The 25,646-nt window shown below is 40.3% G+C and overlaps 1 protein-coding gene across 8 annotated transcripts in view; it reads right to left on the bottom strand.

The window, feature by feature from the left end:
* The window catches only part of STK39 (serine/threonine kinase 39), an 84,839-nt gene extending 61,290 nt beyond the window's left edge, over positions 1-23,549 (bottom strand). The window contains exons 1-5 of one of the 8 annotated variants that reach the window (XM_083865764.1): positions 18,171-18,314; positions 17,983-18,072; positions 15,661-15,789; positions 7,936-8,033; positions 4,537-4,649 (exon numbers count right to left, since the gene is read on the bottom strand). In XM_083865764.1, the coding sequence (XP_083721890.1) occupies positions 4,537-4,649; positions 7,936-8,033; positions 15,661-15,731 (282 nt within the window). In that variant the 5' untranslated portion in view covers positions 15,732-15,789; positions 17,983-18,072; positions 18,171-18,314. Of the gene's footprint in view, positions 1-4,536; positions 4,650-7,935; positions 8,034-15,660; positions 15,790-17,982; positions 18,073-18,170; positions 18,315-22,479; positions 22,614-22,913; positions 23,002-23,099 lie in introns of those variants that run through there. The other 7 variants (XM_083865768.1, XM_083865766.1, XM_083865767.1 and 4 more) reach the window with 7 other exon arrangements.
* Between the last annotated feature and the right edge of the window lie 2,097 nt (positions 23,550-25,646).

Below are 25,646 nucleotides of genomic sequence, written 5' to 3'. Positions count from 1 at the left end.
TACATAATTGTTCTGTAACACCTTTCCAGCCACTCTCATTCTTCTGCCAATCCTTTACATAGGAGCATGAGGCCTCTTCTGTACCAGAGGGTTTGGCCTCACACCACTTTTGGCTGCCACAATCCTACTTCTCCCTCTCCATCTCCAGTCACAGAGCCCCGATCCACCCCTGGTGCTAGAGGACATGCTCCTGGAGGGGGAGCCAGCCCAGAAGCCAATCCAGCTAACAAAACTCTTCCTCCTCCTCTCCCCGGTCTCTGAAAAGCAACTGCTTTGAGGTGGACTGTGTTTCTCTCTGAGTCAACAGCACTTGTGCAAGTTAGGCACTACACAGGCCCCAATTAGGTTGATTAAAGCTGCCACAAATGCCATTTTCAACTTCAAATTTCATTTTAGCAATTGTTTGAAAGAGGGGGGGGGTTTATTGCAATGCATTCAAAATCACAGCTGGTTTCTAACAAAAAGTTAATTATATGTATTAAAGTCTGGGATTTAATCTCGTGGTGTTTGTAGGTGACTATTAAATGAGATTTTTTAAACAGAGATTCTTTCTTTTTTTCCTCTCCTCTTTCTTTCTTTTTAAAATCACATTTCGGCTTTTTCTGTTGTCCAAAGTCCTCCTCCTTAGACAGCTTCTGAACCCTGAACCACAGAAGGAAGAACATCTGGATAATGAATCAATGAGACTGAATAATAAGAGCAATTTGCAAGATAGGTCCCTGTCATCCCCCAGACGACAGTAGGTGGAAGACAGGCATGTGGAGCACATTCCCCTCTCCCAGAAGACATGTCACCTTAAACATAAGTCAAATTACTGCCTCAGGTTCTTAATTCAGCTACCCATTCCAAACCTTAACTGTAACTCTCCCGCTCCTGGTTACTGTTTCATTTCTTACACGGTTTTATTCTTTTCCTATGGTGGTAATATAACAGTGACTCAAAAAGTCCAGCTGACACCACTGGGCAAAAATGCACCTCATTTATTTTTCTCAGACATTAATAATTCAGAAATGTTACTAATTGACCGAGATAAGCTTCACTATCTTTAACTGAAAAGTGCTTTGAATATTTTACCTCCCTACATCAACTCATGGGCAACAATTGAGCTACCACAGTAACCATTGCCAAAGGCACCTTGTGTCTCAGCTTTCATGACTTTTTTTTCAAAGAGTCTTTGCAAAACAAAAATAAACAAACAGCAAGCGCCTCATGAAAGATAAGGGATGAAATTTTAGTCAGGAAAGAATTAATTCAGACTTGCAATTCTAGAAAACTCCTATCACAAACAGAATAGTAAGCCTCCACAGACTCCATCTATTTGGCTGTAACCCACGATATGCACAGGAGAGAAAAGCATTCACTTAGAATACCCTGCCGGGGAAACAGCTTGCAGCAGAACATCCAGGAGAACACGCTGGAGGCTTCGTCACATTTATGTCACTTTAGACATTCACCAGCAGCAAAGAAGTAACAGGAACTTAAATCTCTCCTTCATCCCTCTCTTCTCCCTGGCTGGCACTAGCACAGGCATTTGTGCGCTGCACCAGGTAATGTGCCCAGGTTAAAAGCTAACCTCCTTCAGCCAGGTTACTCCTGATCCAGTTTCACAGAGCAGCTGCACAAAAATGTCTTTCAGCCTAAGGGCAGGTGGGTGACCCAGTTAATGAGCAACAGTGAGGCAGCTACTCCCTGTGCTCGGCTCCCTTGGCCGGGCAGGGCCAGCTCCCCGCGGCGGGCAGGGCACCCCACTGGCCGGGCAGGGCCGCACCCCACAGGCCGGGCAGGACACCCCACAGGCCGGGCAGGGCAGGGCACCCCACAGGCCAGGCCGGGCACCCCACAGGCCGGGCAGGACACCCCACAGGCCGGGCAGTGCAGGGCACCCCACAGGCCAGGCCGGGCACCCCACAGGCCGGGCAGTGCCGCACCCCACAGGCCGGGCAGTGCCGGCTCCCTGCGGCGAGCAGGGCACCCCACAGGCCGGGCAGGGCACCCCACAGGCCGGGCAGGGCACCCCACAGGCCGGGCAGGGCACCCCAGAGGCGGGGGCTCCTCCCGAGATCCACCCTGGGGCCCAAACACTGTTGGCACTAACGCCAACAGATTGGAAAATCTGCTCCATCAAACAACCATTCTACAGAACAGTCTGTGGTTTGTATAGGTTTTGACTGTTCAAAAAAGCTGGAGGTAAGGCAATGGGGAAGACACCCAGTCAGGACAGCACTAAGGACAGGAGTTTCTCCTTGGCTTGGAGGTAAAGTTACACTTCGGTTACAATAGTGAGAACACAGGACATTGCAGGAAACAGAGTATCAAATTTCAGGAGTTTGGGAGTTTGTGTAACCTCAGTAATATTTAAACTCCCTCCCACACTGCCTTTCTATTTTAATTGACACTGGCCCAAATCCTAAGTCTCTTACATGGGCACCAGGCTTGATGCGTTTCCACCTCTCTGCAGGCTGAGAACTTGTGCAGGGTGCCCCAGCACAGCATTCATAAGCACTGTGCACCAGCAGTTTAAAAAAACAGCGTGTTCAGAGAGTAGACAGTTTTAGAACATCCCTGTGCCAATAAAAACTGTTTCATCAGAAAAATAAGTGATTAAAAACTAATTAGACTCAAAATTTTTAGACTCAAATTCTGCCAAAAGCACAAGAACATTCTAAGTACTATCAACTGAAATGAAAATGTTAGTACAGTTGCAACAAGAGTTTTGAAGGACAATTATGCCTTTTTCTAAAAAAAGTCTCTATTTCTCAAACAAAATTTTAAAGTTTCTCTAACAGAACTGAGTCATAAGTATACTGAACCTCACAAAAAAAGCTAATTATGTATGTGTACGAGGCACATATGTGTACACACTTCTTTAACTCTCCTAACCAGGAACCAGGAAAACCAGAATTCGCGTTCAGATCAAAACAGATCAACAAATAAAAGAAACAAAAAATCTGAGTACAGAAAAGCAGAACTTGACTTACGTTATAAAATAAAAAAGATGGTATGGACAGTTGTCTTTGTACCAAAAGAAAGCAATATGGGACCAAAAATTCAAGACCTACTGCCTCATTTGACAGACAGTGGAGACATGTCAACAGTAAAGACACTCAAGCATTTGGCAAGGTAACTTTTTACAAGCTCGTAACTAACTGCAACAGTTTCTCCAGACCACAAGAATTTTTCTTGCAGAATTCTGGCAGTTTTGTCTGGTTTTCTTGTTTGCTTGTAACATTTTAATTCTTCATTCCCAGTATTAGTTCAAATTCTTATCAAAAAGATCCAATTCTGACCTTTTATCTTACAATTACTAGTATTTATCTTTTTATAGAAATGTTCTTTGGGGACTGTAGCTGTTAATACATCATGCACAGCATCTCACCTTGGGCTTAAAGACAGTTCAGAATTTATCTTTTGAGTTTTCAGTTGACAGAATGCTCACTACCTCAGAAGTAAGTTCCACTACCACAATTCTCGTAAAAAGCACAACAATGTCGCGTACAAGCTGTCACATAAACTGAAGGCGAATGCCATCAATCACCAGGGGAAGAGCATTTTGGGTCCTCCACTGTAAAAAAGTCATTTTATCTGAAGAAACTGGACGGACCATACCCTCTGTATCAAATTCAAGATATCTTTTGCACTGGCAATTCCCTGCTGAGGAGATCATTTCCTTCAGAGGCAGGAATTTCTGCATTAGAAAAAGCCCACAGTCTCTAGGCTGTAGTATAACCTGTGGAACAGAAGAGAGTGTTCTCACTTTTAGAATGGTTTTGTGTCCTTCAAATCTTGTTATGCTGCCTATATATAAACACACATTAGTCTTATAAGCACCTATCTAGGAGCATTAGAAAGCAATAGGTTTTGGGTTTCAATAGTTCTTTGTGACTTTGTCTGGATTGCCATAACCAGTGCTGAGGAAAAACTCCTGCAGTTCCTTTATAAATGGCTTCTTCTAGGTCCCTTTCTTCTCTGATCAGTGGCCCAAACAAATAATACTCTTCAAACATTCTTGTTATGGCCTATCTGATAAATGTGCTTTAACAAGAGCTTCCTTGTGTAGATGGCAGTGTAGCCATTCCTCCTTTTCTCCTTAAAAGTTATCATTACGAAATGATCCAATGTGTTTTGATGCTTTAGACATTCTAAGGTGACCTACTAAATTTTTTCTTCATATTTTTAATCAGTGTTTAACCAAAGGAAAATGTATCTTCCCTCAGAATTAAAAAAAGATGGACAACCAGACAGTAATCTCTTAAAAACTGAGCATCCAGAAAACAAGAGTTCAGGGTCTTCCCACAGTTATCCCAAGTTGATTACCCCAAGATTCAAGTTTGCATATCTCGTTTTTGTGACATGAGAAAATACACATTAAAAAATTATCTTTTTAGGGAATGGTGTAAGTCTTTCAGATTATTTTCAAATCCTTCTCTCAAATCCGGCATAAAATTCTACCTTCACTCTTGGACCAAGCAAAAAGGTTGGTAACAGCACAACAGAAGGTAAGTCTCCATGTTACATATTGCCCCCTTATTTACTTACAAGTAATTCATCCATACTGGTTTGGCATTTTTCTAAGTTGATCCTCTTTATTGCTACACGTTCTTGCCTGGGTTTGCAGAGTGCTGCCTGGACAACTGCTGTAGCACCACTACCTGAAAAAGGGCAGAAAATGAACAGGCTTAAGATGAGTTAAACCACCGACCAGCATGAGAAGCCCATACTGAAAAAGAACTTCAAATCTGCTGTTTATTCTGTTTCAGCACTTTCCCCACATGCCTACCTTCCCACTAGCAAGACACCTTTCACACTTCTCAGATGGAAAAGAAAAACTTGAAAGTTTCTTTTCCATATGCCAGAAAAAATTCCAAAGTCAATGGCTTGAAGTGATGTGCTCATTTATCAAGACATAATCACTACCTCGACACATTTCGTAGTTTAGGAACCATTACACTTCTGTCTTTGGATACATCTGTTTTAATCAAGAACCTGACCTGCACAGTTGATACATTGAGGAGTGGGTACTGTGCTTTATCAAATGTTATTTCTTTCTGTTTGGTCAGTCCCTGTTTACTCAAGTTTTTTGCTCCCCTATCCAATGAACAGAAAAAAATCAGTAAACTGTACATGCCAAATCTTCTACAGTGCCACCAGTGCTGCTGCTCATTCATCATCACTGGAGTAACACTCTACAAAGAGCATGATGATCCTTGTGAAGAGTACAGGAGGTATAAGTATCACACCAACAGTGAGAAGATGCAGGTTACTGAATGGCTCACCAGAGAAAGTCACTCATGTTTACCTGGCATGCAAATCACATATGGTCACACAATTATGCTGACAAATAAAGCCCAGGGGAATTGAACAAATGGGGGGAAAGGAACAGAATAACTTTCTCTAGTATGCTTTATTTGTGAACCACAGGAGTAAAAGGTATTGCTGCTTCTTTTATGAGGCATCCAACAGCATTGCCCCAGTCAGTATTGCCTCACTAAATTAAAGAAATGATTGCAAGTAATATTCAGAAGGAGTTCTGCTCAAGTTGTACATCTAGCTGCCACATCAAATACAGCAACATGTGCATCCTCAAATAATTACATTGTGCTCATCCACGCAGAAATCTAAAAGCTCCCAACAAGCTTCTACATGTAATTCTAAATATTTCAATATAAATTATGGATTTCTGGTAAGTCATTTGAGCAACATGTTATATCGGCCTGCTTATAAACTATGTTCTATTTATTTGGCATGTCCTAGATGAATATAAATCGTGAACAAAAAGCCTTTTGTTGTCAAGCTCTACAAACGTGGATTCAGTTACCAGCCGACTTAAGAACAATTGAGAGCTTTTCCCTCTGCATATCTGAAAACAGCACCAACAATACCTCATGACTGAAAGTTATTGTACATGTTTTAATTGCTATTTTCTTAGCTATTTTCCTGTATTGTTGGTTCACATGATGTTTTCACTCAAATCACAAAGCTTTTTAACTGTGTATGAATTTTGAGTCAAAATTCTGAGCTCATCTTTAAAAAAAAAACAAAACAACTCTCAACAGGACTAACTAGTCATGTTTCTGCAGGATGTGGTCACAGACAAATATTGACATGTCCTGTTCTGTCTGCTTACAGAACAAAGCCTTTAAAAATTCCAATAATGTAGGTAATAAAAGAATTAAGAGATTTTAAAAGTTAAATAAGACATCCCAAGGAAGAAACCACCAAGTCAGCACAATTCAACTAAGGTAAGACTCATCTGCATCACTTTAATGAATTTGTGACATCAAGACACAAATCCTCTCATTACTTTGACAACAGAAACGTACATTGAAACAGGAGAAAGAGTATTTTAAGCTATTAAGTATACAGGGAAGAAACCCAAGATTATCCTTATGTATCTTTTTCATCTATGCCAGCAGTTTTATCTACTTGTAGAAAACAACCAAGATCTTTGCTTTTAAAATAGATTTGTATACAAAGGCCTCAAAAAAGACAAACAGAATAAGCACACAGAGAATTTATTCACCTAGTGCCAGGATAAAATCTTCACTACTTCCTCAAGTCAAATGACAGCAAATAACACTTCAAAACATTTTGGAAAAATTAAACTACAAAAAAAGTATATTTTTCTGTGTTTTTTTCTCAGACAGAGATGACTTGCAATGGATTCTTCACCGCATTACTAAGATGTGCTGACAATGCAAAAAGCTTTTTAGGTTTAGAATAAAGCAAATATACCCAGTTTCTTCTTTCTCCTGCTTTTCTAATTCTCTATACAACACACTAGCTTGACAGTAAGTCAATTTGTGCAGTCTTTATTCTCACTTGGACCTATGAACATATAAAACCTGTGTGAAAAAGCAGTTTCACATACTGAAGAAGAGCCAGACACTGAGTAGTTATATGCCTCCTTCCTCTTAAAGATGTTCCCTTCTCTGGCTCACAAGGAACAACCGGGGATAGAGATAAGGAAAACCTGCAGCTTTCACATCTGGTCAGAAGACTCCTTTTGTCTCATCTACTAAACAAGTAGAAGCATGAAGTGTTCCAGAGGAGCAGCTATTAGAGGCCAGACTACCCAGATAAGCATTTCAGTTGAGAGGTAACAGACAACAGAAGTAATGCACTATCAAACAGTGAAACTAAATTGTCAAAGGCAATCATTTAGCATAACAAATTAGGACCACAGAAAATGATTGCATAGAATAGACTACAGTCAACCATTTCTTGTCAGAAAGTAGAGCTTCTTCAGATACACTGAGCCTTGTGAGTCTTCCAAAACCCTCAAAGCAGAGAATACTAACTACAGCATAACCAAAACACAGACTGGTTTAACACCCAGTCTTTGTTTAGGAAACTGATACATTATAATGAAAGCTCAGTTTGCATAAACCATGAAGCCTTTACATCCAGTTGTCTCCTGCAGAACAAAACAAAAGTATTACCCATGGTCAGACTCAAAAAACCCCAGCTTTGTAAGAACAATGGGGTTTTTCCACTACTGAAAAAGTCATTCTGCTACAGACAAGTTCTCTTTGCCAATTTCTAAAGTTAGCAGTGAAATAATGCAATTTCAGACCACATCAAGATGTCTACTACTCCCATTTCACAACAGACAATAGGTCAGAGTTTCATCTTGTCCTGGTGTTTTTGCTGCCATCCTCTCCAGTGTAAGCCTGCCCTTACGGCCAACCTGTCCCTTCATGCTACAGACCATGCAGTCCCTACCATCCAGTCCTCAATGCAACAGAGCCATTAGAATTGCTTTTAACCATTTGGGTTCACACAATAGAAATCTTCTCAAGAGCTACTACATACAGCCACACTTCACCTATTCTGAAAGGATGCAACCTAAAAGCAATTTTCTGCATTCCACTTTGCATATACTTCTAGGAGAGCATATAAAAACTCCACAAATATTCACCTGGGATTTAAGCTCACCTGAACAAGTTCCTTCAAGTTGTTCTAAATCTGACATAAAGGTATTTTTTCCTCTCTCTTCTTCTTGCAAACATGAATTTAACCCTTGCAGAACCTGACTTGGCAAAGAGAAGAAGGATATTTGAACAACTGTGATCAACAAACGACATTAACATTTTAGTTTTAACTACTCTCCACTAGTCAAGTCTCAGAAAGACAGACAGTGAGGTGAGATGGTTGGACCATATCACTGGCATATTGCACATGCCCACATCCCTCATGCAAGGATGTGATGCTTCACAAATTCCATTATTGATAAAGGTCTGATACTTTCCACTAATCATGGCACAGTAACTGTATTTGAAATAGATCACAAACATTTTTTTTCAATTTTCTTCTTCTTAAAAACAAAAGTCAGTTACCTCATTTGCCCATAATGATTCATCAAGTCTCTCTTTTAGTGGCTCACTGTTAGTCTTTACAGTATTTCAGCAAAAAACATTTTAAAGATTTTTGCTGTTTAGGTCAGTCTAACAAAAGAGATCTTCCCCAATACTATAGTGGTTCTAATTTCTGAAGAGGAGAATGATGCTTGTATATAACAGTAAGTTTTCTTGTTGACTAGTTATCTGAAGGGTTAGAGAGCAGTTGCAATTGGAGAAGACTAAATATCTTATCTCAGAATCTATAAAGTCTTATATACCAAACTATACCACCTGCATTTTTTACACTTCTTCTTGCTCCCCCAACACAGAGAAACCTCCGCTGATCAGTGGACACAAATTTTAAATCAGTCTCCAATCCAAGACTAAATTGTAACTATCTGTAAAAAGCCAGTAGTAAACATTATAAAATCTATGAAAATAGATGAAGCAGCAAAAAAAGTATTTCTATTTCATCTCTCACAACATCCTACCTCTGAAGAAGAGTCCCCTAAGTAATTCTTCAATGTAACTCCTATATAGTCTTCTACATGGAGCAGTATGCATTTGTGCACAAAAACTGTGTACAAATCTAGATTAGGTTTCTACTATGAATATATGTGGAGGTTTTTTTATGTAACATACAAAGCACCTGTACTTATTATATACAAGCTTGGAAAGCTATGTTGTTTGTGCTGTATGTTGTATGCAATATTGTGTAGCATATTTCCAGCATTACTAAATGTGTTATGAACTAATCAGCCGTTCAAAATATTCCATAGCAGCACTGGGCCGAACTAGTTCTTCGGTTTCGAAAGAATTAATTCTGTTGGTGGCAACGCAATACTTTTGGTTAACAAACAGAGAACAAAGAATGTTTCATTCCTTTCGGTTTCTAGATTTTACCCCACAATACTGTAGACAACTTTCAGTATTACTCATTTGCTTTCATATTACGTCCACTGATTAAAATAAGTTATAAATCAGCTAAGTAAAGCTCACTTACACCTCTATACTGAACTCTAAATCTTTCTGAACTTAACTTCTTGACAGAAAATGAGCCATTATTTCCCTTTACTTCTTCGCATGGCAAACACTTGAGCGCTTAAGAACCTCACAATAATCATGTAAATACAATTTACTAACAATTCCTGCCCACTTTGTGTTCTGAATTCATGCTGGGATCAAGTCTCTCTCCTTATAGCTCACTTGGATATTACTTTGCTTATCCTAGCAATTATGACATAATTCACTTAAATACACTAAATGTTATATGAAATCAATGCCCACACATAGAATTGCTACCTCTGCATTTTCAGCATGCAACAATTAATCCTTTTAATTCCTCAATGAATTTGTTTTGCAGTTGGACATTTAAAAACATCACTATTATGGCTATAGAACCACTGGGTTACTCAATTGTATTTACCTTTTTGTGGGAGATTAGCTTACGTAAAATCTGAGATCCAGCTTATACCATGCTACTTTTTAAATGCCCATTGCATAAACAATCCAGAAAAACCTCTCCAAGTATGCTATACAGATATTTCTGTGATTGCAGTGAAGTCATAAATGGCCTAAATGTTGAGGTCAAAATTATTATGCCTTATAGAAAAGTCTATGCAAGTGTGAAGACAACCTGTGCTAAGGCTAAGATAAAGCAAGCTTCAGCATTAACCAGATAACATATTCTCCATACAAAAGGAGAAAGGCAGGGGGATTCACAATCAGCAATAAACTCCCACATGCATGAAAATCAGCCACTGGAGGGAATGATCTAGCTTTCTGAGTTGCTGTCTTTATTTTCTCACTAAAATAGTAAAAGAACTGGTTATAACAGATGTTTTGCCTAGATAAATTACAGAAAGTATTTTGATGTTTGCTATGATATAGCTCCCTGTCAAATTTGTAGAAGAGAATAAAATTTTGTGCCAAAAGCATGTGAAAATAGAACTACTTTTCTGAACACAAAGGGTTTTAGCATCAGAGTGTAGCAAACAAGTGTCAACCACAAACTAATTATTCAGGAAATAAGACAAACTGGAACTGTACAAGAAAGTAGAGAAGCTCTACCAATGATCTGGAAAATACAAGCCTTACTCCCCTCCATCAGAGAGCTCAGACACACTATATTGCAGGATCTCTTCTGAAACATCTTTCTTGTCTGAAGAATAATCAGCTATCACCACCAGTCATGGCTAAAAGAATTTTAAGAGTTCTACTCTCATGGATAAAGGTACTTAAGAAATCTGTGGCTAGAAAGTGAAACCAGATACATTTAGATCTGACATAGCTTTATTTAATAGTGACTCTGTTCAGCTTTAAAATGAAATATCAGCCCAAGTGATGGCTTTTTGGCTTCAGACACTTTCTTCTTAAGGAGACTTCTGCCTAGAGCCATACACAGTTCAGTACTTGTCAGCTTGATACAATGTCATCAACACACTAAGATTAGACTGAAAAGTCCCATAACTATGTTTGGAACATTCAAGTAAACCTGTCATGGAAATGTCAGCATCACAGCTGGTAAGGAAAACCTAAACAAAAGCAGTCCACTTTCAACAGGTGTTATTTTCTCCCTGACTTATCCTTTTAAATAGGTGAGTCATCTAAATAAAGTTGAAAGGGAACTGTCTAGGGAAACTCCTATTATAAACATTACTTAAGATTAAATTCCTTTTTCTCTGCTCCACATCTCAAATATCTTCATAAGAAGTGGTATTTATAGGTGAGAAATGTCTATATAAAGAAATCCACAATCACCCCTATTTGAGACTTTAGAGTTACCAGAAGTGGAATTTGCCTTGTGGAAACCTCAGAATAAGACTGGTGTGACCCACAGGCCCTGCTCCTGATCCCTGGTAATGTGGTTAGTATAACACCCCTTTATAAGGCAAGCAGGTTTTCTCTGTGACTAAACATGTCACACATGCATCCCTTTGCCCCTTATTCTCAGGCAATGACAGTCCTGTGAATCAAGTGGACCAACCAAACAGTTTTCTCCTTCCTCTCCCTACCAGCTTCAAGATTCCTGGGAATCACAGCGATTACTCCCTTCTGTACCAGCACTGAACATGGCAGGTCCCAGTGCTGGTGACGAACCTGTCCCTGGAAAGCATAACAGCCTAGGGAATACTAGAACTGCCCATAACATCAAGCACTTACAAGTCCTGAGTAATGAACTTGGACTCAAGCTGCTGGTGGACAATGAAACCCGTGACCCTTGTGGCCAGAGATGCTTCCATCACCATCTGTTACCTCTGAGGACTGACTCATATCTTCCATATCATCTTCCAGTCTAGATTATGATTGTTATATTGATACATCAAACAATGTATTGGGTTTTGACCCGATCTGCAGAGGGTTCCAGTGATTGGAAATAATAAGTTGTATTATAAATTCTGTATTACTTAGTTGATAAGAATTTATAAGTTAGGATGTAGTCAATATGAAATCTTTAGCTGTCATATTATAAGTTTTCTATTATGCTACTTACAAATTGTTCTAAACAGATTCTGTTTGTAGAAATCCTGTACCACTCTAATAATAATTGCTGTGTTATAGCAAACATAACATCTTGTTAAGAAAATATAGCATAAATTTTAATTACATTTTGGTGCCTTCATCATTCTGCCAAGGCCTCTGAAAGAAACTCTCTGTTGCCTTAGTGGCAAGCTTGATTAGCAGATTCTCTGGGGAAAATAGATCTTATTCTCTGGTGCAGAGTTTGCATTTCATGCACTGCAAAATTATTCTGCTGACATATGCTAAAAAAGAAGGGTACGGGGCGAATGACCAACACACAGAAACAACTTAATAAATTCAGCTGAACCTAAATCAAACAACTAAATCAGCTAAAATAAAATTAGTTCTGAGCCCAAAAAAACATTGAACCTCTCATAAAATACACGACTTAAAACATGCAATACATTAATGGGCATCAAATGTGAAATGCAAATAGAGTATCTCTGCTCCAGTTTGCAGAACTTATACTTTCCTCAGAAATTCCATGGCTTTTGGGTCTGCTTGAGGTATCTTAAAACCACTTTATACACCTAGTCTGCTTACACTCCCTTTACTATCATGTTTCCATAGTTGTGATTATGAAGTAGCATAAAGTATAGCATTTTAAGAGCTTAATGAAGTAAAGGGTATGAAACTGAACTGAGCTGTGAAAAGTCAAGTTCAATATCTGGAATGATCTCTCCTCTCAATCACATTATTTTCCATATGAGCTGCCATATTAAGAAGAAAAAAGTGAAACACTTTTTGTGCAAGGGCAAAATAAACTATGCTCTGTAACAATATTAATTTTACTTCAGTTTGCAGAAGTTGCAGAGCAGGAATTGGGAATTCAATACCACCAAAAAACAACATGTATCACATCAAACAGCAAATAGGATGTTTAGCTGTACTCACCTAATGAATACCTAAAATGCCTTCACTTTCATATCAGCATACAAAGGTTACTTGTGAATTCACCAAACTTAAGGACTAGAAAATCCATGTGCCATTGAACAATGAGTAACATTACATGTAATAGTTCATTTTTTAAGAGATTTGAAGGAATACTTTTCTTTGGGCATAATGAAAAATAACTAGCTGTTAAACTAGCTCAAAGGACAGAGGAGGGGAAGAAGAGTAATGAGGCACGAGGCCTCCTCCAGTTGTGGATAAACTGGAGAAATTGAGGAAAACTTTTTTTCACAAAGATGTTGTTTTGTAATCAGATCTACTCTGTCTTCCTTAAAAATAAAAAAATAATCCAACTTCACTCACACTTCAATTTTTTCAGGGAAGAAGAAACAAAAAGTAGCAGCCAAACATAGCAGCAAGCTCTTTGGCCCAGGCTGCCGCTGCTCCTGCGGCATAGCCATGCTGCCCGTGCACGAGGGCAAATGTGGATCTACACTACTCCACATGAATGCATCCAACGAAACCATACTCATTCTGCATTTTCCCAACAAAAAGCATGAAAAAGAGTAAAGGATACAACTTGATTAAGAATTTATGGATTTTATCTGCCATGTTATTATCCATTCAGCCTCACACGAAAAGAAATGTGGATTCTGATAATTTGATTTCCCCTGTTGTTTCATCATCAACATAGAAACCATTATTCAATATGCATACAACTCTTAAAATCTGGAAGGCAAAACCCACACTGAAAATGCCTCTATACAACTATGGGAGAACTTGGTATCTGATAATTGCTGTGGAACCAAAAGTTACCTTACCTTACCATCAGAACTCCATGGAACTCCCTTGTAAAAATAGGGCAAATTGAAAATTTGCTATGCTGAGTCAGATCTCCTGCCTAGAAAAATAGCTGTTAAAAAAGAATTACTATTCATTTCTGAAGCAGTACTATGAACAAATTCTGGTGTTGATTTAGTCAGCATATTTTATTGTTTCTCATTTATTTTGAAAGTAAACACTTGGAACAATTCTAATACCATGAATGCAGTATTTTCTAAGTATTCCGGATGTTACCACATAGTGCATCATTCTCTTCCGAGAATGAAAAACAGCAATCTACCAAAACAAAGGCATTATTGCTGCTGTAGTGTCATAAAGATCTCTAATTAATACAGCACTGTTGAGCTACAAATCGTCTTCAGCTAGTTCACCCCAACAAAATATGCCTCCTAGAATTTGAGTCTACTGCAACCACACACTACAAGCAGAAAACTTACCTATTTCTCCTATATTCCTTCTCATGAAACAATGGAAGAGTTGGAGCAATATAAATACTATCATATCATTAAATTTTCATTAGGTGATTTTAATCTAATTCTAATGAAGTTCCTATTATTAGTCTGAAGTGGCTTAGAGTCTGGAAGCACAAGACACTAAGAGGAATAAGATAATCAGCTTAAATTCGGTCTCTGTAATAAAACATCTTCAAAGCAAAAAAAGTGAGAAGGAAAAGGTAACTTTATAATTAAATGACTATGCTTCTGAATCCAAGTATGTTACTTCTCAGAAGTCTAAAGCAATAGCCCAAGTTTATGCTCTTGTTCATATTACTCCTAAAAGACAGAAAACATGATTAACAAATACACAGTATTTTTCTGGCGAGTTAAATTAACTATTTTTGCACCACTGTCCTGAAGCAGGTATACTTGGCACATAGACATTCAACATGGATCTCGACCTTCAAGACCTTTAAGTACACGATTCTTCTTACAGCATGACTAGAAACACAGAAAAGCTTCAAATTTTCAGTCTGCTTCTAATCCTAATTTCTTTAAGTGCAGAAGCATAACTCAAAAGCTATACAACATAATCATTACATCAGCCAATAGGACATTGTCAAGTTTCATCTATATTTAACTTACAATCAAAATACCTCAGAGGCATTTAAGTATTCCTAATTATTCCACAGGAATAATTAGGTTAATAAAATGATTCAGAAATTGTTATTTGTAAAGACAAAGGATTAATGGAGCTAATTTATCATACTAAAGTTTCACTGAACTGTTGAGTAAAGTCATAGGCAAAGGACTGAAAATATTAACTCCACTAATGCCACAAACTTTTTATTTCAGCTAACAAATGGAGAATACTGTTCAAACTTTTCATAGAGCTTCTCTTGCAAGCAGGCCGCAGGACTGTCACAAACAGCAACCCTGGAAAAACGTACCTGGGAATTGTTCAGAGGGACTCTTTAAAACCCACTGTCCTCATCAGCATTCTCAGCATCTCACCACTGCCATGTAAATTTTCTACAGAACAGTCACCAGTCAGCGGAAGACTGCATAAATGCCAGGAAGCATGCACATCTCTCCATGAAGATTAAGCTGCTTCCTCTTTACTACCATTCCCCAAGTATCTATCTCCTGAATTTAACCAATTCTTAAAGTAACTCTGACTCCACAGCAGTTTCAGGAAAAAATTAGATTCCTCCAGTGCTGTTAGATACCTGATTGATAGCTCATTTGTCCCAGTGTACTCTCCTTGTTTTTTCTCATTAATACATCTTCTGCTTCAGGGCAAGGTTGGGTTTTTTACCCCCATCTTTTCAGCCTAGCACTCCTACCAAAGCATGGACTCCAGCCAGAAGCACTGTGCAGGAGGAAGCTGCACCACCACCACAGAACCCCAGGGTCTGCAAGGGAGGACAGCAGCCAAACTCCATCAAAGAACACAAGAGACAAGCATTCAATGACCCTTGTTTTGTTTACAGAGGTGAACCCACAACTACACAGAATCTAGAACAGTGCATATGAAGATAGACATATATGTGTATATAAAGAGAGAGAAAAAGTAAGGTTTTAGAGAGAATTCTTTCCTCAAGACTTTTATACCATACCAGTCTCACCTCATTCTGCCTTTGCTGCATGATAATGTTCTTACACACACAAGCTTCAGCCATGGAACCCTTGTGCACATCCAAAGACCTTCAAACTTAGCAAGAAACAGTGAAATCTAGCAGGGCTCCACTGTTGTGCTGTAAAAGGCAGAAATAAGGAAAATTCCACTTATTCAATACAGCTCATTCTTTACATAGGGTAAGAAATATATATATATATTAAGTATGATTTTTTGGGGATGGGAGGAAACTCGCTTTTAATTTTGGGCACCAGAAAATGTCCTAGTGACATATTTGTCTTCCAGGTGCTGCAAGCATAGTGCTCCTCTGCAACCCCTGCTCAGCAGTATCCCAGTGACTTCAGCAAACACAAGAATTTAACAAGAGTATCTAACCTAATTTGATTTTTAGGGCTCACTCTTTAAACACCAAGAATGACTATTATTACTGGTAGAAGAAAAAGCCTCTATTAACTGCTGCCTTACAGTACCAAACTATTTTGGAAGGTTAAATGGGGGAAGAGAAAGAGAGAACCAAGGCAGTGCGCACAAAAATTAAATATGACCGAGACAAGTACCCACTATACGAGCCACCCACATCTCCTTTGCATGGAGAGCTGTTTTTTCCCCTCAAGCCAATCAGAACAGATATGGTTTTGTTTCCAGTTAACAAAGAGAAGCTCCATTTGACAAACAGATTCTGGAAAAAAAAAAACATTGGTCTAGGACCTAAGAGAAAGTGATTCTTCACTGGTAGAAAAAAAGTAAAGCAGTCCTTTAAGTTGTTTCAGAAAAACATTTGATCCAATTTAAAATAGCTCTGCCAGGTCTGAACTTGGCCCCTGCCATCAAAGCACAATGCTGGTTACAAGTAGTTCTACTCTGAAGATGCAAAGCCGTGCAGGTGTAGCACTTAGTAAGAGGCAAAATCATGCAATCTCTTCAAATTTCTACACACTCGCCAGTAGAGTGGCTCCTCTTCTAACACTCAAGCAACTCCCGTGGAGCCAGGACTTTCCAGGTTCCAGAGGTATTTGGCCTTAAATGTAAGAAGAACTTGGATGGATGGGAAGAGAAAGAATAGGGAGAAGAGAGCCAATCAACAGGGAAATAGGCAGATCAGAAGAGCAGGAAAGCATATGTTCTATAAATTATCATTACACAGCACCAGCCAACTGCCTGATGTGTTGATATATGTTCCTTTACCCTTCCAGTTAACAAGGTAACTTTAAAACAAGGTTAATATCCTGGTTACTTGCAATCAGGAGAAACGCAAAGGAAGCGCTTTTTCTTTTTTCAATTTACAATTAATCTTTTAATCTTTTTCCTGACAAGTCTGAATTCCAATTTTCCAATTGCATGAGTTAATTTTGTTTTAAAAGTCACTAGATTATATAACAAAGTTTGACCACTGAATCACTTAAAGTTTAACCTCTTTGAACCAACAAAAACTACAGCTATGTACAGCCATGTCTCCAATCTGGGTATTTCTAATGCATTTCCATCTAAAAAGGAAAAAAAAAAAAAAAAAAAAAAGCCAAGACAGAGGTCCCTTTCCCAACACTACCATTTGGAGACAAAGCAAATAATTAACAACTTCAAGCTCTGCACAACCTCATTAGCAGCACAGCACTGTGAATGTTCCACAAGGTGTTTTTAAATTGCACCATGACCACCTTTACCCTGGCAACTGAATTAAAAGCCACTCCTTATTAAAATACTAAATGGGGATTTAATATTTCCAGTTTCTACAGATGGTTATTAGCAGACAGAAAATCTCAACCAATTATTTCCCAAAATGTAGAATTTAATTTACAAAATTAAACTCTTCCTGCCAAGCTGCAGTTGTATTAGGTTACAATTAATATTATAAAGGCTGTATTTAATATGTGCATGTACAATATGCTGAGGCTGCCATTGTTACTTTTAAGACTTATTGGTAAGGAATACAATTTACTTTGGAGCAGAATTAAGGCAGGCACATTTTTACTTTTAAAAAAGTTTTGTAAACTTTGTTTTTTAAGGTCTTTTACAAAGACCTTAGGTAGCATTAGATATTACTTATCAAATTATGCAGCTTCTCATGCAAGAATTATGGAGGTTTTGCAAGAGCAAATATGAAATTTTGCCATAGTTTTAGTGGATAGTGTGGTATTTCATTCAGCACAGTGTGATTTAATTTACAGCACTACATAAAAACTACTGCAAAAGAAAAACCTTCAAATGTTAAAAAAAAAATCCTGATTTGACACAGGGATAAGAAATTTTGGGAAATATTAATTAGACATTAGCATCTGATTAACAGAATAACAACATAGGACTGTAATTTTACCTCTGACTATGGAGAAGCTTTTCAAAACAGCACACAGCACTACCAACATGAACACAGGTTCCTGAGGACTGCTCTGACAGTCAAAGATCTCTGATAACAACAAATATAGGAGAGTCTATTCTCTGTCAGACAAAGAGCCATTAGCAATATATGCAGCAAGGGAGGAAAAAAAAAAGTAAACAACATACCCTGAAAACACCACCAAAGACCCCAGAGCCATTAACCAAGAGCACTTCACAGGCTGCTTACAATAAGAACCATAAAATCGGCAGAACAGCCTCACATGGTAACTTGTACTACTCAAAATACCAACACATTTGACTTAGCAACACTGCAACTTATGAGGCAACAAACCACAAGATATTTTTGAGCTCAAAGTTAGAAAAAAAGCCAGACAAACACACAAGTTCAACTAAGGTAACTTTTTAATGATTTGCAGCCAATATAGATAATCCATCTCATAAAAGTAACCCTTTATTTCAACCTAATTCTGATTGTTTCCCAGCCAAAATAATTTTCCAAGTCAGTTGCAGCAGGAAAGGAAAATATAATTTTATAATGGAAACTAGTACCCAACATAATCACAAGATAATCCTCTGCTTCTCCATAACAGAATCCACCTTCCATCCATGCAGGATGAAAAAAAAAAAAAAAAAAGTACCCAAAATAAAATAAAATAAACCCAACCAAGATTTAATGCTGCTTTTTCTCATCCAGATGATGCAGGGCTCATAACGATTTGAAAGGAAGAAAGACAATTTTTAAAAAACTGAAAATTGAATAAAGTGTTAATGTTGATTACCATTTAAACGCTTGTTCTGTGAAGATTTATATTGCTTCTGAGGGAAAAAATCATATATGTACATGACAAATTCAAAGAAATCTATTTCAGTTATTTTATTCTGAATACTTGGTTATAAACCCAAACTGCATAAGAACACTTCTCACGGTATTGTTTTTATTAGCTATTTTTTTTTAATCTAAGTCATATTGATCTTACCAAAAAAAAAAAAAAACCCCAAGAAAAACCACCAACAAAAAACAACTGAATCCCCTCCACACATATTAAAATCCACTGAACATTTTAATGCATTAAAATCTTAGAAAGAGATCTCCAAGGTCTTCACTAAATTAAATCTGGCTCTACCTTAATAGCAATTACAGTTCTTATCTCCCTAACTACTGCCAGAAGGTTGGTTGAATCCTCTTTTCCCAACAATTCGGAATCCCCTTCTAAGGCCTAAGTGCTTTTATATATGGACAGCCTGCATGAAACTGAATTAATGTAACATTTTTCTCTTCACACTATACATTTACAGAGAGCAATCAGAATGTTTTTTTCCCACTCCAGAAAATATAAGCATCTAGGCATTAATCGGAAGAGCCTCTTCCTTGCATCAAACCTATCAATCACAAAGCCATGCAGCAAGTCAAACAGGGAATCTGATCCAGCAGAAAACTGACCCGGCAGAAGAACTAGTTCACTGTCAGATCAATGCGATCCTTTCAGCAGCTGCCTGTTAGAGCAGATTAAATGTATCATGAAACTGCACACAAAGGGTTTACAGAGAACTAGCCAGCCACCTAAAAAATAAAGCAGACTTGGAATAACATCTCATAAGAAGCACTCCTTAAAGCTAGTATTTTCTCCTCAGCAGACACTTGAATCTCCCAGCCATCACACAGGATACAACAGATAGAAAATGGGGGAAAAAAAAGCTTTTTCATTGGAAATCCATATCACGTGGCCTTGGTTTTCAACATAGCATGTGGCTCGACACAGATGAGCAATAAGAAAACTTCATGTTCTCATAGAGAGGAAGTATAGAACTTCTCCAAACTGTTAAATCCAAGGGATGGAAATGGCCCACAAGACTAACAATTACCTTCATTTCATAATAGCTACCAAAACTTTCAAACATTCCTAAAACAGCCATTCCTGCCTCTCTGCTTTAGTTAGCAAGGAAGCTAAAGTCTATTCTGTCGGGAAGCATTGTGATAAACCATTATGGTGTATCTTTCTCCCTGCAAAGCCCACAATGGGGCTTCACTGCATTGTTACTTTTCCCATTTAACAGGGAAAGGGCTGTTGTAACTGAACTCAACTGACACTACCCAGCTCCTCAGGGAGAAGTTTGTAGGGTTTTCCAGAGGTGATCAGCCCTGTTTCAGCAACTGGTAACTACTCCTGTTCATGATGCGATTAACCCTGGCACAGCGTGTGCAAAGGGCTGCTGCTGAACCAACTTCAGACTATGTCATTCTCTCCTCCCTCAGATATAAAAAAGATTCTTTAAGAGTCCCTTACCACGTTCATTAAAACCAACAACATTCATCCTACAGCTCCAAAATTATGTTAGCATGTGGTCAAACCCATGGAATTTACAGGGCCCTTGGTTTGGTTGGGATTTTTTTTAGAAAGTGGGGTGGGGCGTGTTCAGTTGGAGGTTTTTACTATTTTTAATAGCATCCAGACTAAATTTAATTTCATAATGAGTCTCCTATAAATTAAGAGAACAAATAAAAGGTCTTAATGAAAAAAGACATCTTTGATTAAGCACAAGATTTTTTAGTGAAATGGTACAAAATACATCTCAGCAACTTTCAAAGAAAGTCATGGGAGAAAACTAAGTTTAGTGAAATTACAGCAGGCAAGTTCAGTGTGTCCAAGGATCTGATTCAATATACCCTGACCTCAATTTACTCCCTAGGCATTCAGTTAAATAACATAAATATTTAGGAGCACCTATAGGTAACTAGCAAAAAAATTTCTCTACAGATCAGTATCTACTAGTCCAATTTAGCATCCACTTGTTCAAAGGATGTATATAAATATATATTAGCAGTTAGGATTACAGTTTACATATCAAAAGATACAAGCTTTTAAGTGGAAAGAATAAAGTGGAAAGGAGTTTCTAAAGGAAATCCTCACACTGGCATTCCACAGTACTGTAACAGAAAATAACTATTATTAAAGTAACTCATATGATACCCTAGACAAGGATTAATCCAATACCTTTGAGGCCTTTTTCACCTTAGAAGAGGGATCTGCTCCTCATCAAGGATACAGCTTTATGCTACTAGAGTCACTTCCACTTGGCTAACTTTGATCCATTCCCCAGATTGAGGAAGACAAAGTCCTCTGTCCAGGAAACCCATACTTTTGGGGGGCCTCCACAGGCAACACCTGCTCAATGCCCAACCAAGTCAGCAACCTCCAAGGACCTGAACCCTCATTCCTCCTTAGTCCCTATTCACAGCCTGGAAGTACAAACAGAAACACAAAGGTAGCACCTGGATCAACAAAAAGCCATGCCATTTTAAGGAAGACGTACTTTTCTCAACTATTTTGTTTCTGCCTGTGGACAATAAAAAAAAAAAAAAAAAAAAAAACTTAATGACAAAACTGAATACACACAACTTCCAGATCAATGCCATGCAGTTCTGGCTGTCTTCAGCCCGACAGCAATTGGCATAAGACTGAAGATAACCAACAGCATCAGCAGGCAAGTCACCTGGACTTTTCTCACTTAAGTGGCCTTATTTGTAAGAAACAGCAATCAGAGTTGGTCTTTGCCACCTGTAGTATTTGCTAGAAGTTTAAATTGTTACATAGAAATAAAAGCAAGTTTTCCCAAAGTAGATCATTAGCAACAAGCAGCATCTAGGCCAAGTGATGAAGAACTTTCCATCGCACATACTTTCAACAACAGTTAGCATTTGACAAAGTAAAATTCCAAATAGCCTTATCCAAATAAAGGGAATGGAGACTGAACACATCTGATCTGCATTAGCTGGACACGTGAATAAAGTGCTGAAGCACGCGGGCAAGGAAGTCCTTTTCCTACAGACACATGAGAGGGGACCAGCAGGCGGGTTAAACTTCTCATGACAAAGCCAGTCGAGAGCAGGTTGGCTGGGGTGGGAAGGAACCTATAATGCCCCACCGGCCTTAGTGCCCCCGACGGGCACAAGGAGATGCCAACAAGATGAAACAGTGAGGGAGAAGAGGAAATAAATATCTATACACGTATAGATGTACATATACTGATTAGGAGAGAGTTGTCACGTGAGCAGCAGATCTACGGGTGAGATTTGCCTCCCCCATGAAAGCACCGGAAAAATGCAGAGTAATCTGAGCGGATGCGCGCACATGTGCGCATCCCGGACACGCCGGGCACACGGAGCGCATCTGCGGAGTCCCGGGGTCCCAGCGCAGAGCAGCAGGGCGAGGCCGAGGTGACGATGCACCGCAGGACGGCGGCAGCTCCTCCAGCCGCACCGGGCGGGGCGCGCCGGGCTCTGCCGGAGCCGCCGCCCCCCGGGGCCGCCCGTGCCGGGCGGGCGGATAAAGTTTGCAGCACCGCCGCTGCAGTGCCGGCTGCGACCGCCGCAGTGAGCCAGCCCTGCCTGAGGGAGAGCCAGCGCCGGTAGGCCCGGAGCCGGCCGCGGCATCCCTGCCCTCCTCCCCGCCCCGCCGCGCCCCCCCCGCTCCACTGACCGATCACCTCCTGCAGCTCGTAGGCGTCCCTGCAGATGGGCCAGCCGGCGGCCGGGGCGGCGGGCGCGGGCTGGGGCTGCGGGACGTGCACCGGCGACTCGCCCTGCTCCGCCATGACGCTGCCGGAGCGCCCGGGCACCGCCGACCTTCCCCAAACTTCCCCTCCGGCAGCACCTTTGGGCCGCTCTGCCTCCCGCCCGCCCGCCCTGTCGGCGCAGCCGGCCGCCCGCCCGGCGGAGGGAGGAGGCAGGGCACCAGGGGGAGGAGGCAGAGGCGGGCGGCGCCGCCGGGCCCGGCCGCTGCGGAGAGACGGAGCCGAGCGCGGTGCCTGGCCCGGGCGGTGCCGGTGCCGGTGGAGCGGGGCCGAGCCCCTGACGCGCCCCCGCCCGAGGGGACACACGGCCCCGCGCACCCGGCGCCGGTCACCCACCTGCCCGCTGCCGGCGGCAGCCCTGCCCATGGCCCGTCCCCGCTCAGCCCGCGGCTCGCTGGGATGCTCCGCGGGGCCGGGAGCACTGGAGTCCCGCAGGGGCGGCGCTGAGGTGTGCGGGCCCGGGCCGGGCCGGGCGGGCAGCAGTGCGGGGGGACGGCACATCGCGGGCGGAGGGCAAGGCACCTGTTAGGCCGATGGCACAACCACACGGGCTGCTCTGGAGCGCAGCGCACATGGAAGTGTCACTGCTGAGAGCGCTGCTGCTGTAAGATGACTTGTATTCGAATGTGAGGACGTGGAGAAAGCATTTGCTTCCATCGGTGATCGTGCTGCAGTCCTGCCGAGCGTTCAAATCACCACATGACGAGTAGCCCTGTCCAGGATGAGCAGGACACCTGCGCTGTGTCACCTCAGTGCAGACACTGCCTCGGCTCATGACACCGAGGACTGGGGACAGTTGAAAATGTTCCCTTTGGCTAACAAGAACTAAGTGATTTAAACAAATAAGAATCACGATTAAACGTCTCTAGTGCTTCCCGTTATACAGTGCAAGATAAAAACAAAACAACAACAAAAAACACACACACACAAACCTGGGGTTAAATTAAACTCTGCTGTTAATAACAGTATGGATTTTTTTTCTTCTACAGTCTCAGTAGTGCCCAGGGTTCAATGATATCATCAGGATTTTATTTACTATGAAGTGATTTAGAAAATAGTTACTTGTATAGTCTACAGTCTCACTCTGACTTTGAATGCTTTGCATTTTAAGATTTATGGAGGTCTGAGAAAAAGAGTGGCAACATAAGATTTCCATATAGTTCAAAGTTTTACTTCATGCTACAGAATGAATTTAAGGTAATTAGAGCTAATGCAGTATGCAAGCAGGAAAGCTATAGCACTGTCTAAAAGAAGGGAACCTCACAAATTGCTAGGAATTATGATGAAGTGTGATTTAAAGTCAAGAAAAGATACATGTAACAGCTAACACCTGTTAGCTACTTTGTTCAGTTTGGGATAATGCCCTTTTACTGACTAAATTTTGTGTGTGTGTGGTTAATTCAATGAGGACTCAGTTAATCAAAGGTTATTCCAAAAAGGAAAGCGACTTCTATTTTGTTGTGTTGCTGAGAAAGCTGGAGTCCTAACCACTGCTTAATGATTCATCAGGTGTATCAGCAACTTGCAAATATTTGTGCACTGCACTTCCATTTTCTCACAAGCAACAGTTTAGCTTAGTATAGAGCCTTTTAGCAGCAGAATAAAAACATTGCACATTTTTGTGCTAAACTAATGATTCCCCTCATTTTTAAAAGCTAGATGATTGAAGTATTTTCCTATATACAAATTAGAAATTATTTGCCACAAAACTAAAGGTCAGCAAGACTTGGAAGAGGAAGTATTAAATTGTCATTCATCATTAAGTTTAATGCCAAGACCTTTCTGCCAGGAATAGCATAAAAAAAAAACAGTAAAAGAGCAACGGCACAGGCCAAATCAATCAGCAAAGAAAATGGGTTACTCACTATTGATGGAAAACAGCCAACTTCTCCATCTGTACTCAGTTGTTTTTGGGGGGAGGAGGTTGGAGGTTGGTTTCTGAGCCGTGAATTTCTGTGATGCTGCTGCCATATCACTCTTTCAACTGCTGGTAAACCTGAGACCATTATAGTTATTTGTGTCCTGATTATTGCGCCAATTTGCCCAACTAATCCCTACAATTTGGGGGATTTTTAGAGTGCACTTGCACTCTGTAATTTGTCGAAATGAGCAGCTCTACGGGAGGACCCTGCCCGGATAGCAGTTTGATAGGCAGCCGGAGGCGCGGGAAGTGTTGAGGGCACGGCTCGGGAGAAGGTCTCGCCGCAGCGAGGGCAGCGCAGGGCAGGGCCCTGCTCTGCAAGGCTTCCCAGACACTGTTCTGGAAGGAATAGCAACCTGTGGCTTTGGAGGTTCCAGAGAAACTGATAGGACTCATGTAAAAATAAATCACTGTTCTCCGAACTGATGGCAGCTCCGAATGGTCCCGTCTAAATGAGATTTGGTCTTTCTGAGTGCCTGAAGACGTAGGATTCTGTGAGATTGTCTGGGTCACTGCATCACCAAATGAGTTGATTCCAAAGTGAATAAAGGCTTTACACAGCTAGGTTACAATCAAAACTGGCAGTATTTAAAACCACATAAGCCACCATGGCAGAAGAGTTAAACCACAGTCAGACCTTCTGAAAGTTCCCCACAGTACCCTCTGCAGATGGGACAAAAAAGTGTTCAGAGCAAAATAACTCATACTCCTTTCCTAAGTTTGCAGAATTTAGGCAAGATAACATTGGTGCTTACAATGACATTGCAGGCCAACTAATTAATTTGAAACGTAAGCATACCTATATAAAATCACAAACAAGCATAAGGACTAGGGTTTATAAGCAATGGCATGTATGCTAGTAACAGAGACAAGGGACAGCATCCACCCAAACTACATTTTTTCTGAATAGAAAGACAGAAGATGCAACTGAAACAGCAATATAACCTACCACACAAACTCACCCAGAGTGAGAAGGAACTCTTCTCATTACTGTCACTTAGTCTACCTCAGAGAAATGAGTGAAGTAAAACCACCCTCTCTTCCAAAAATGTCTTAAAAATGCAGTTATGACTATCACATACAGCAGCACAGCTCCCTGCAATTATGTAGGTAAGGTTTGAAAGCCTCTAATTTGGTAGTACTGAGGG

The sequence above is a fragment of the Zosterops lateralis genome (genome assembly GCF_965231275.1).
Source record: "Zosterops lateralis genome assembly, chromosome: 7".
Lineage (NCBI taxonomy): Eukaryota > Metazoa > Chordata > Aves > Passeriformes > Zosteropidae > Zosterops > Zosterops lateralis.
The sequence above is the reverse complement of the archived record's forward strand: the minus strand, read 5'-3'. Positions and strand labels throughout refer to the sequence as shown.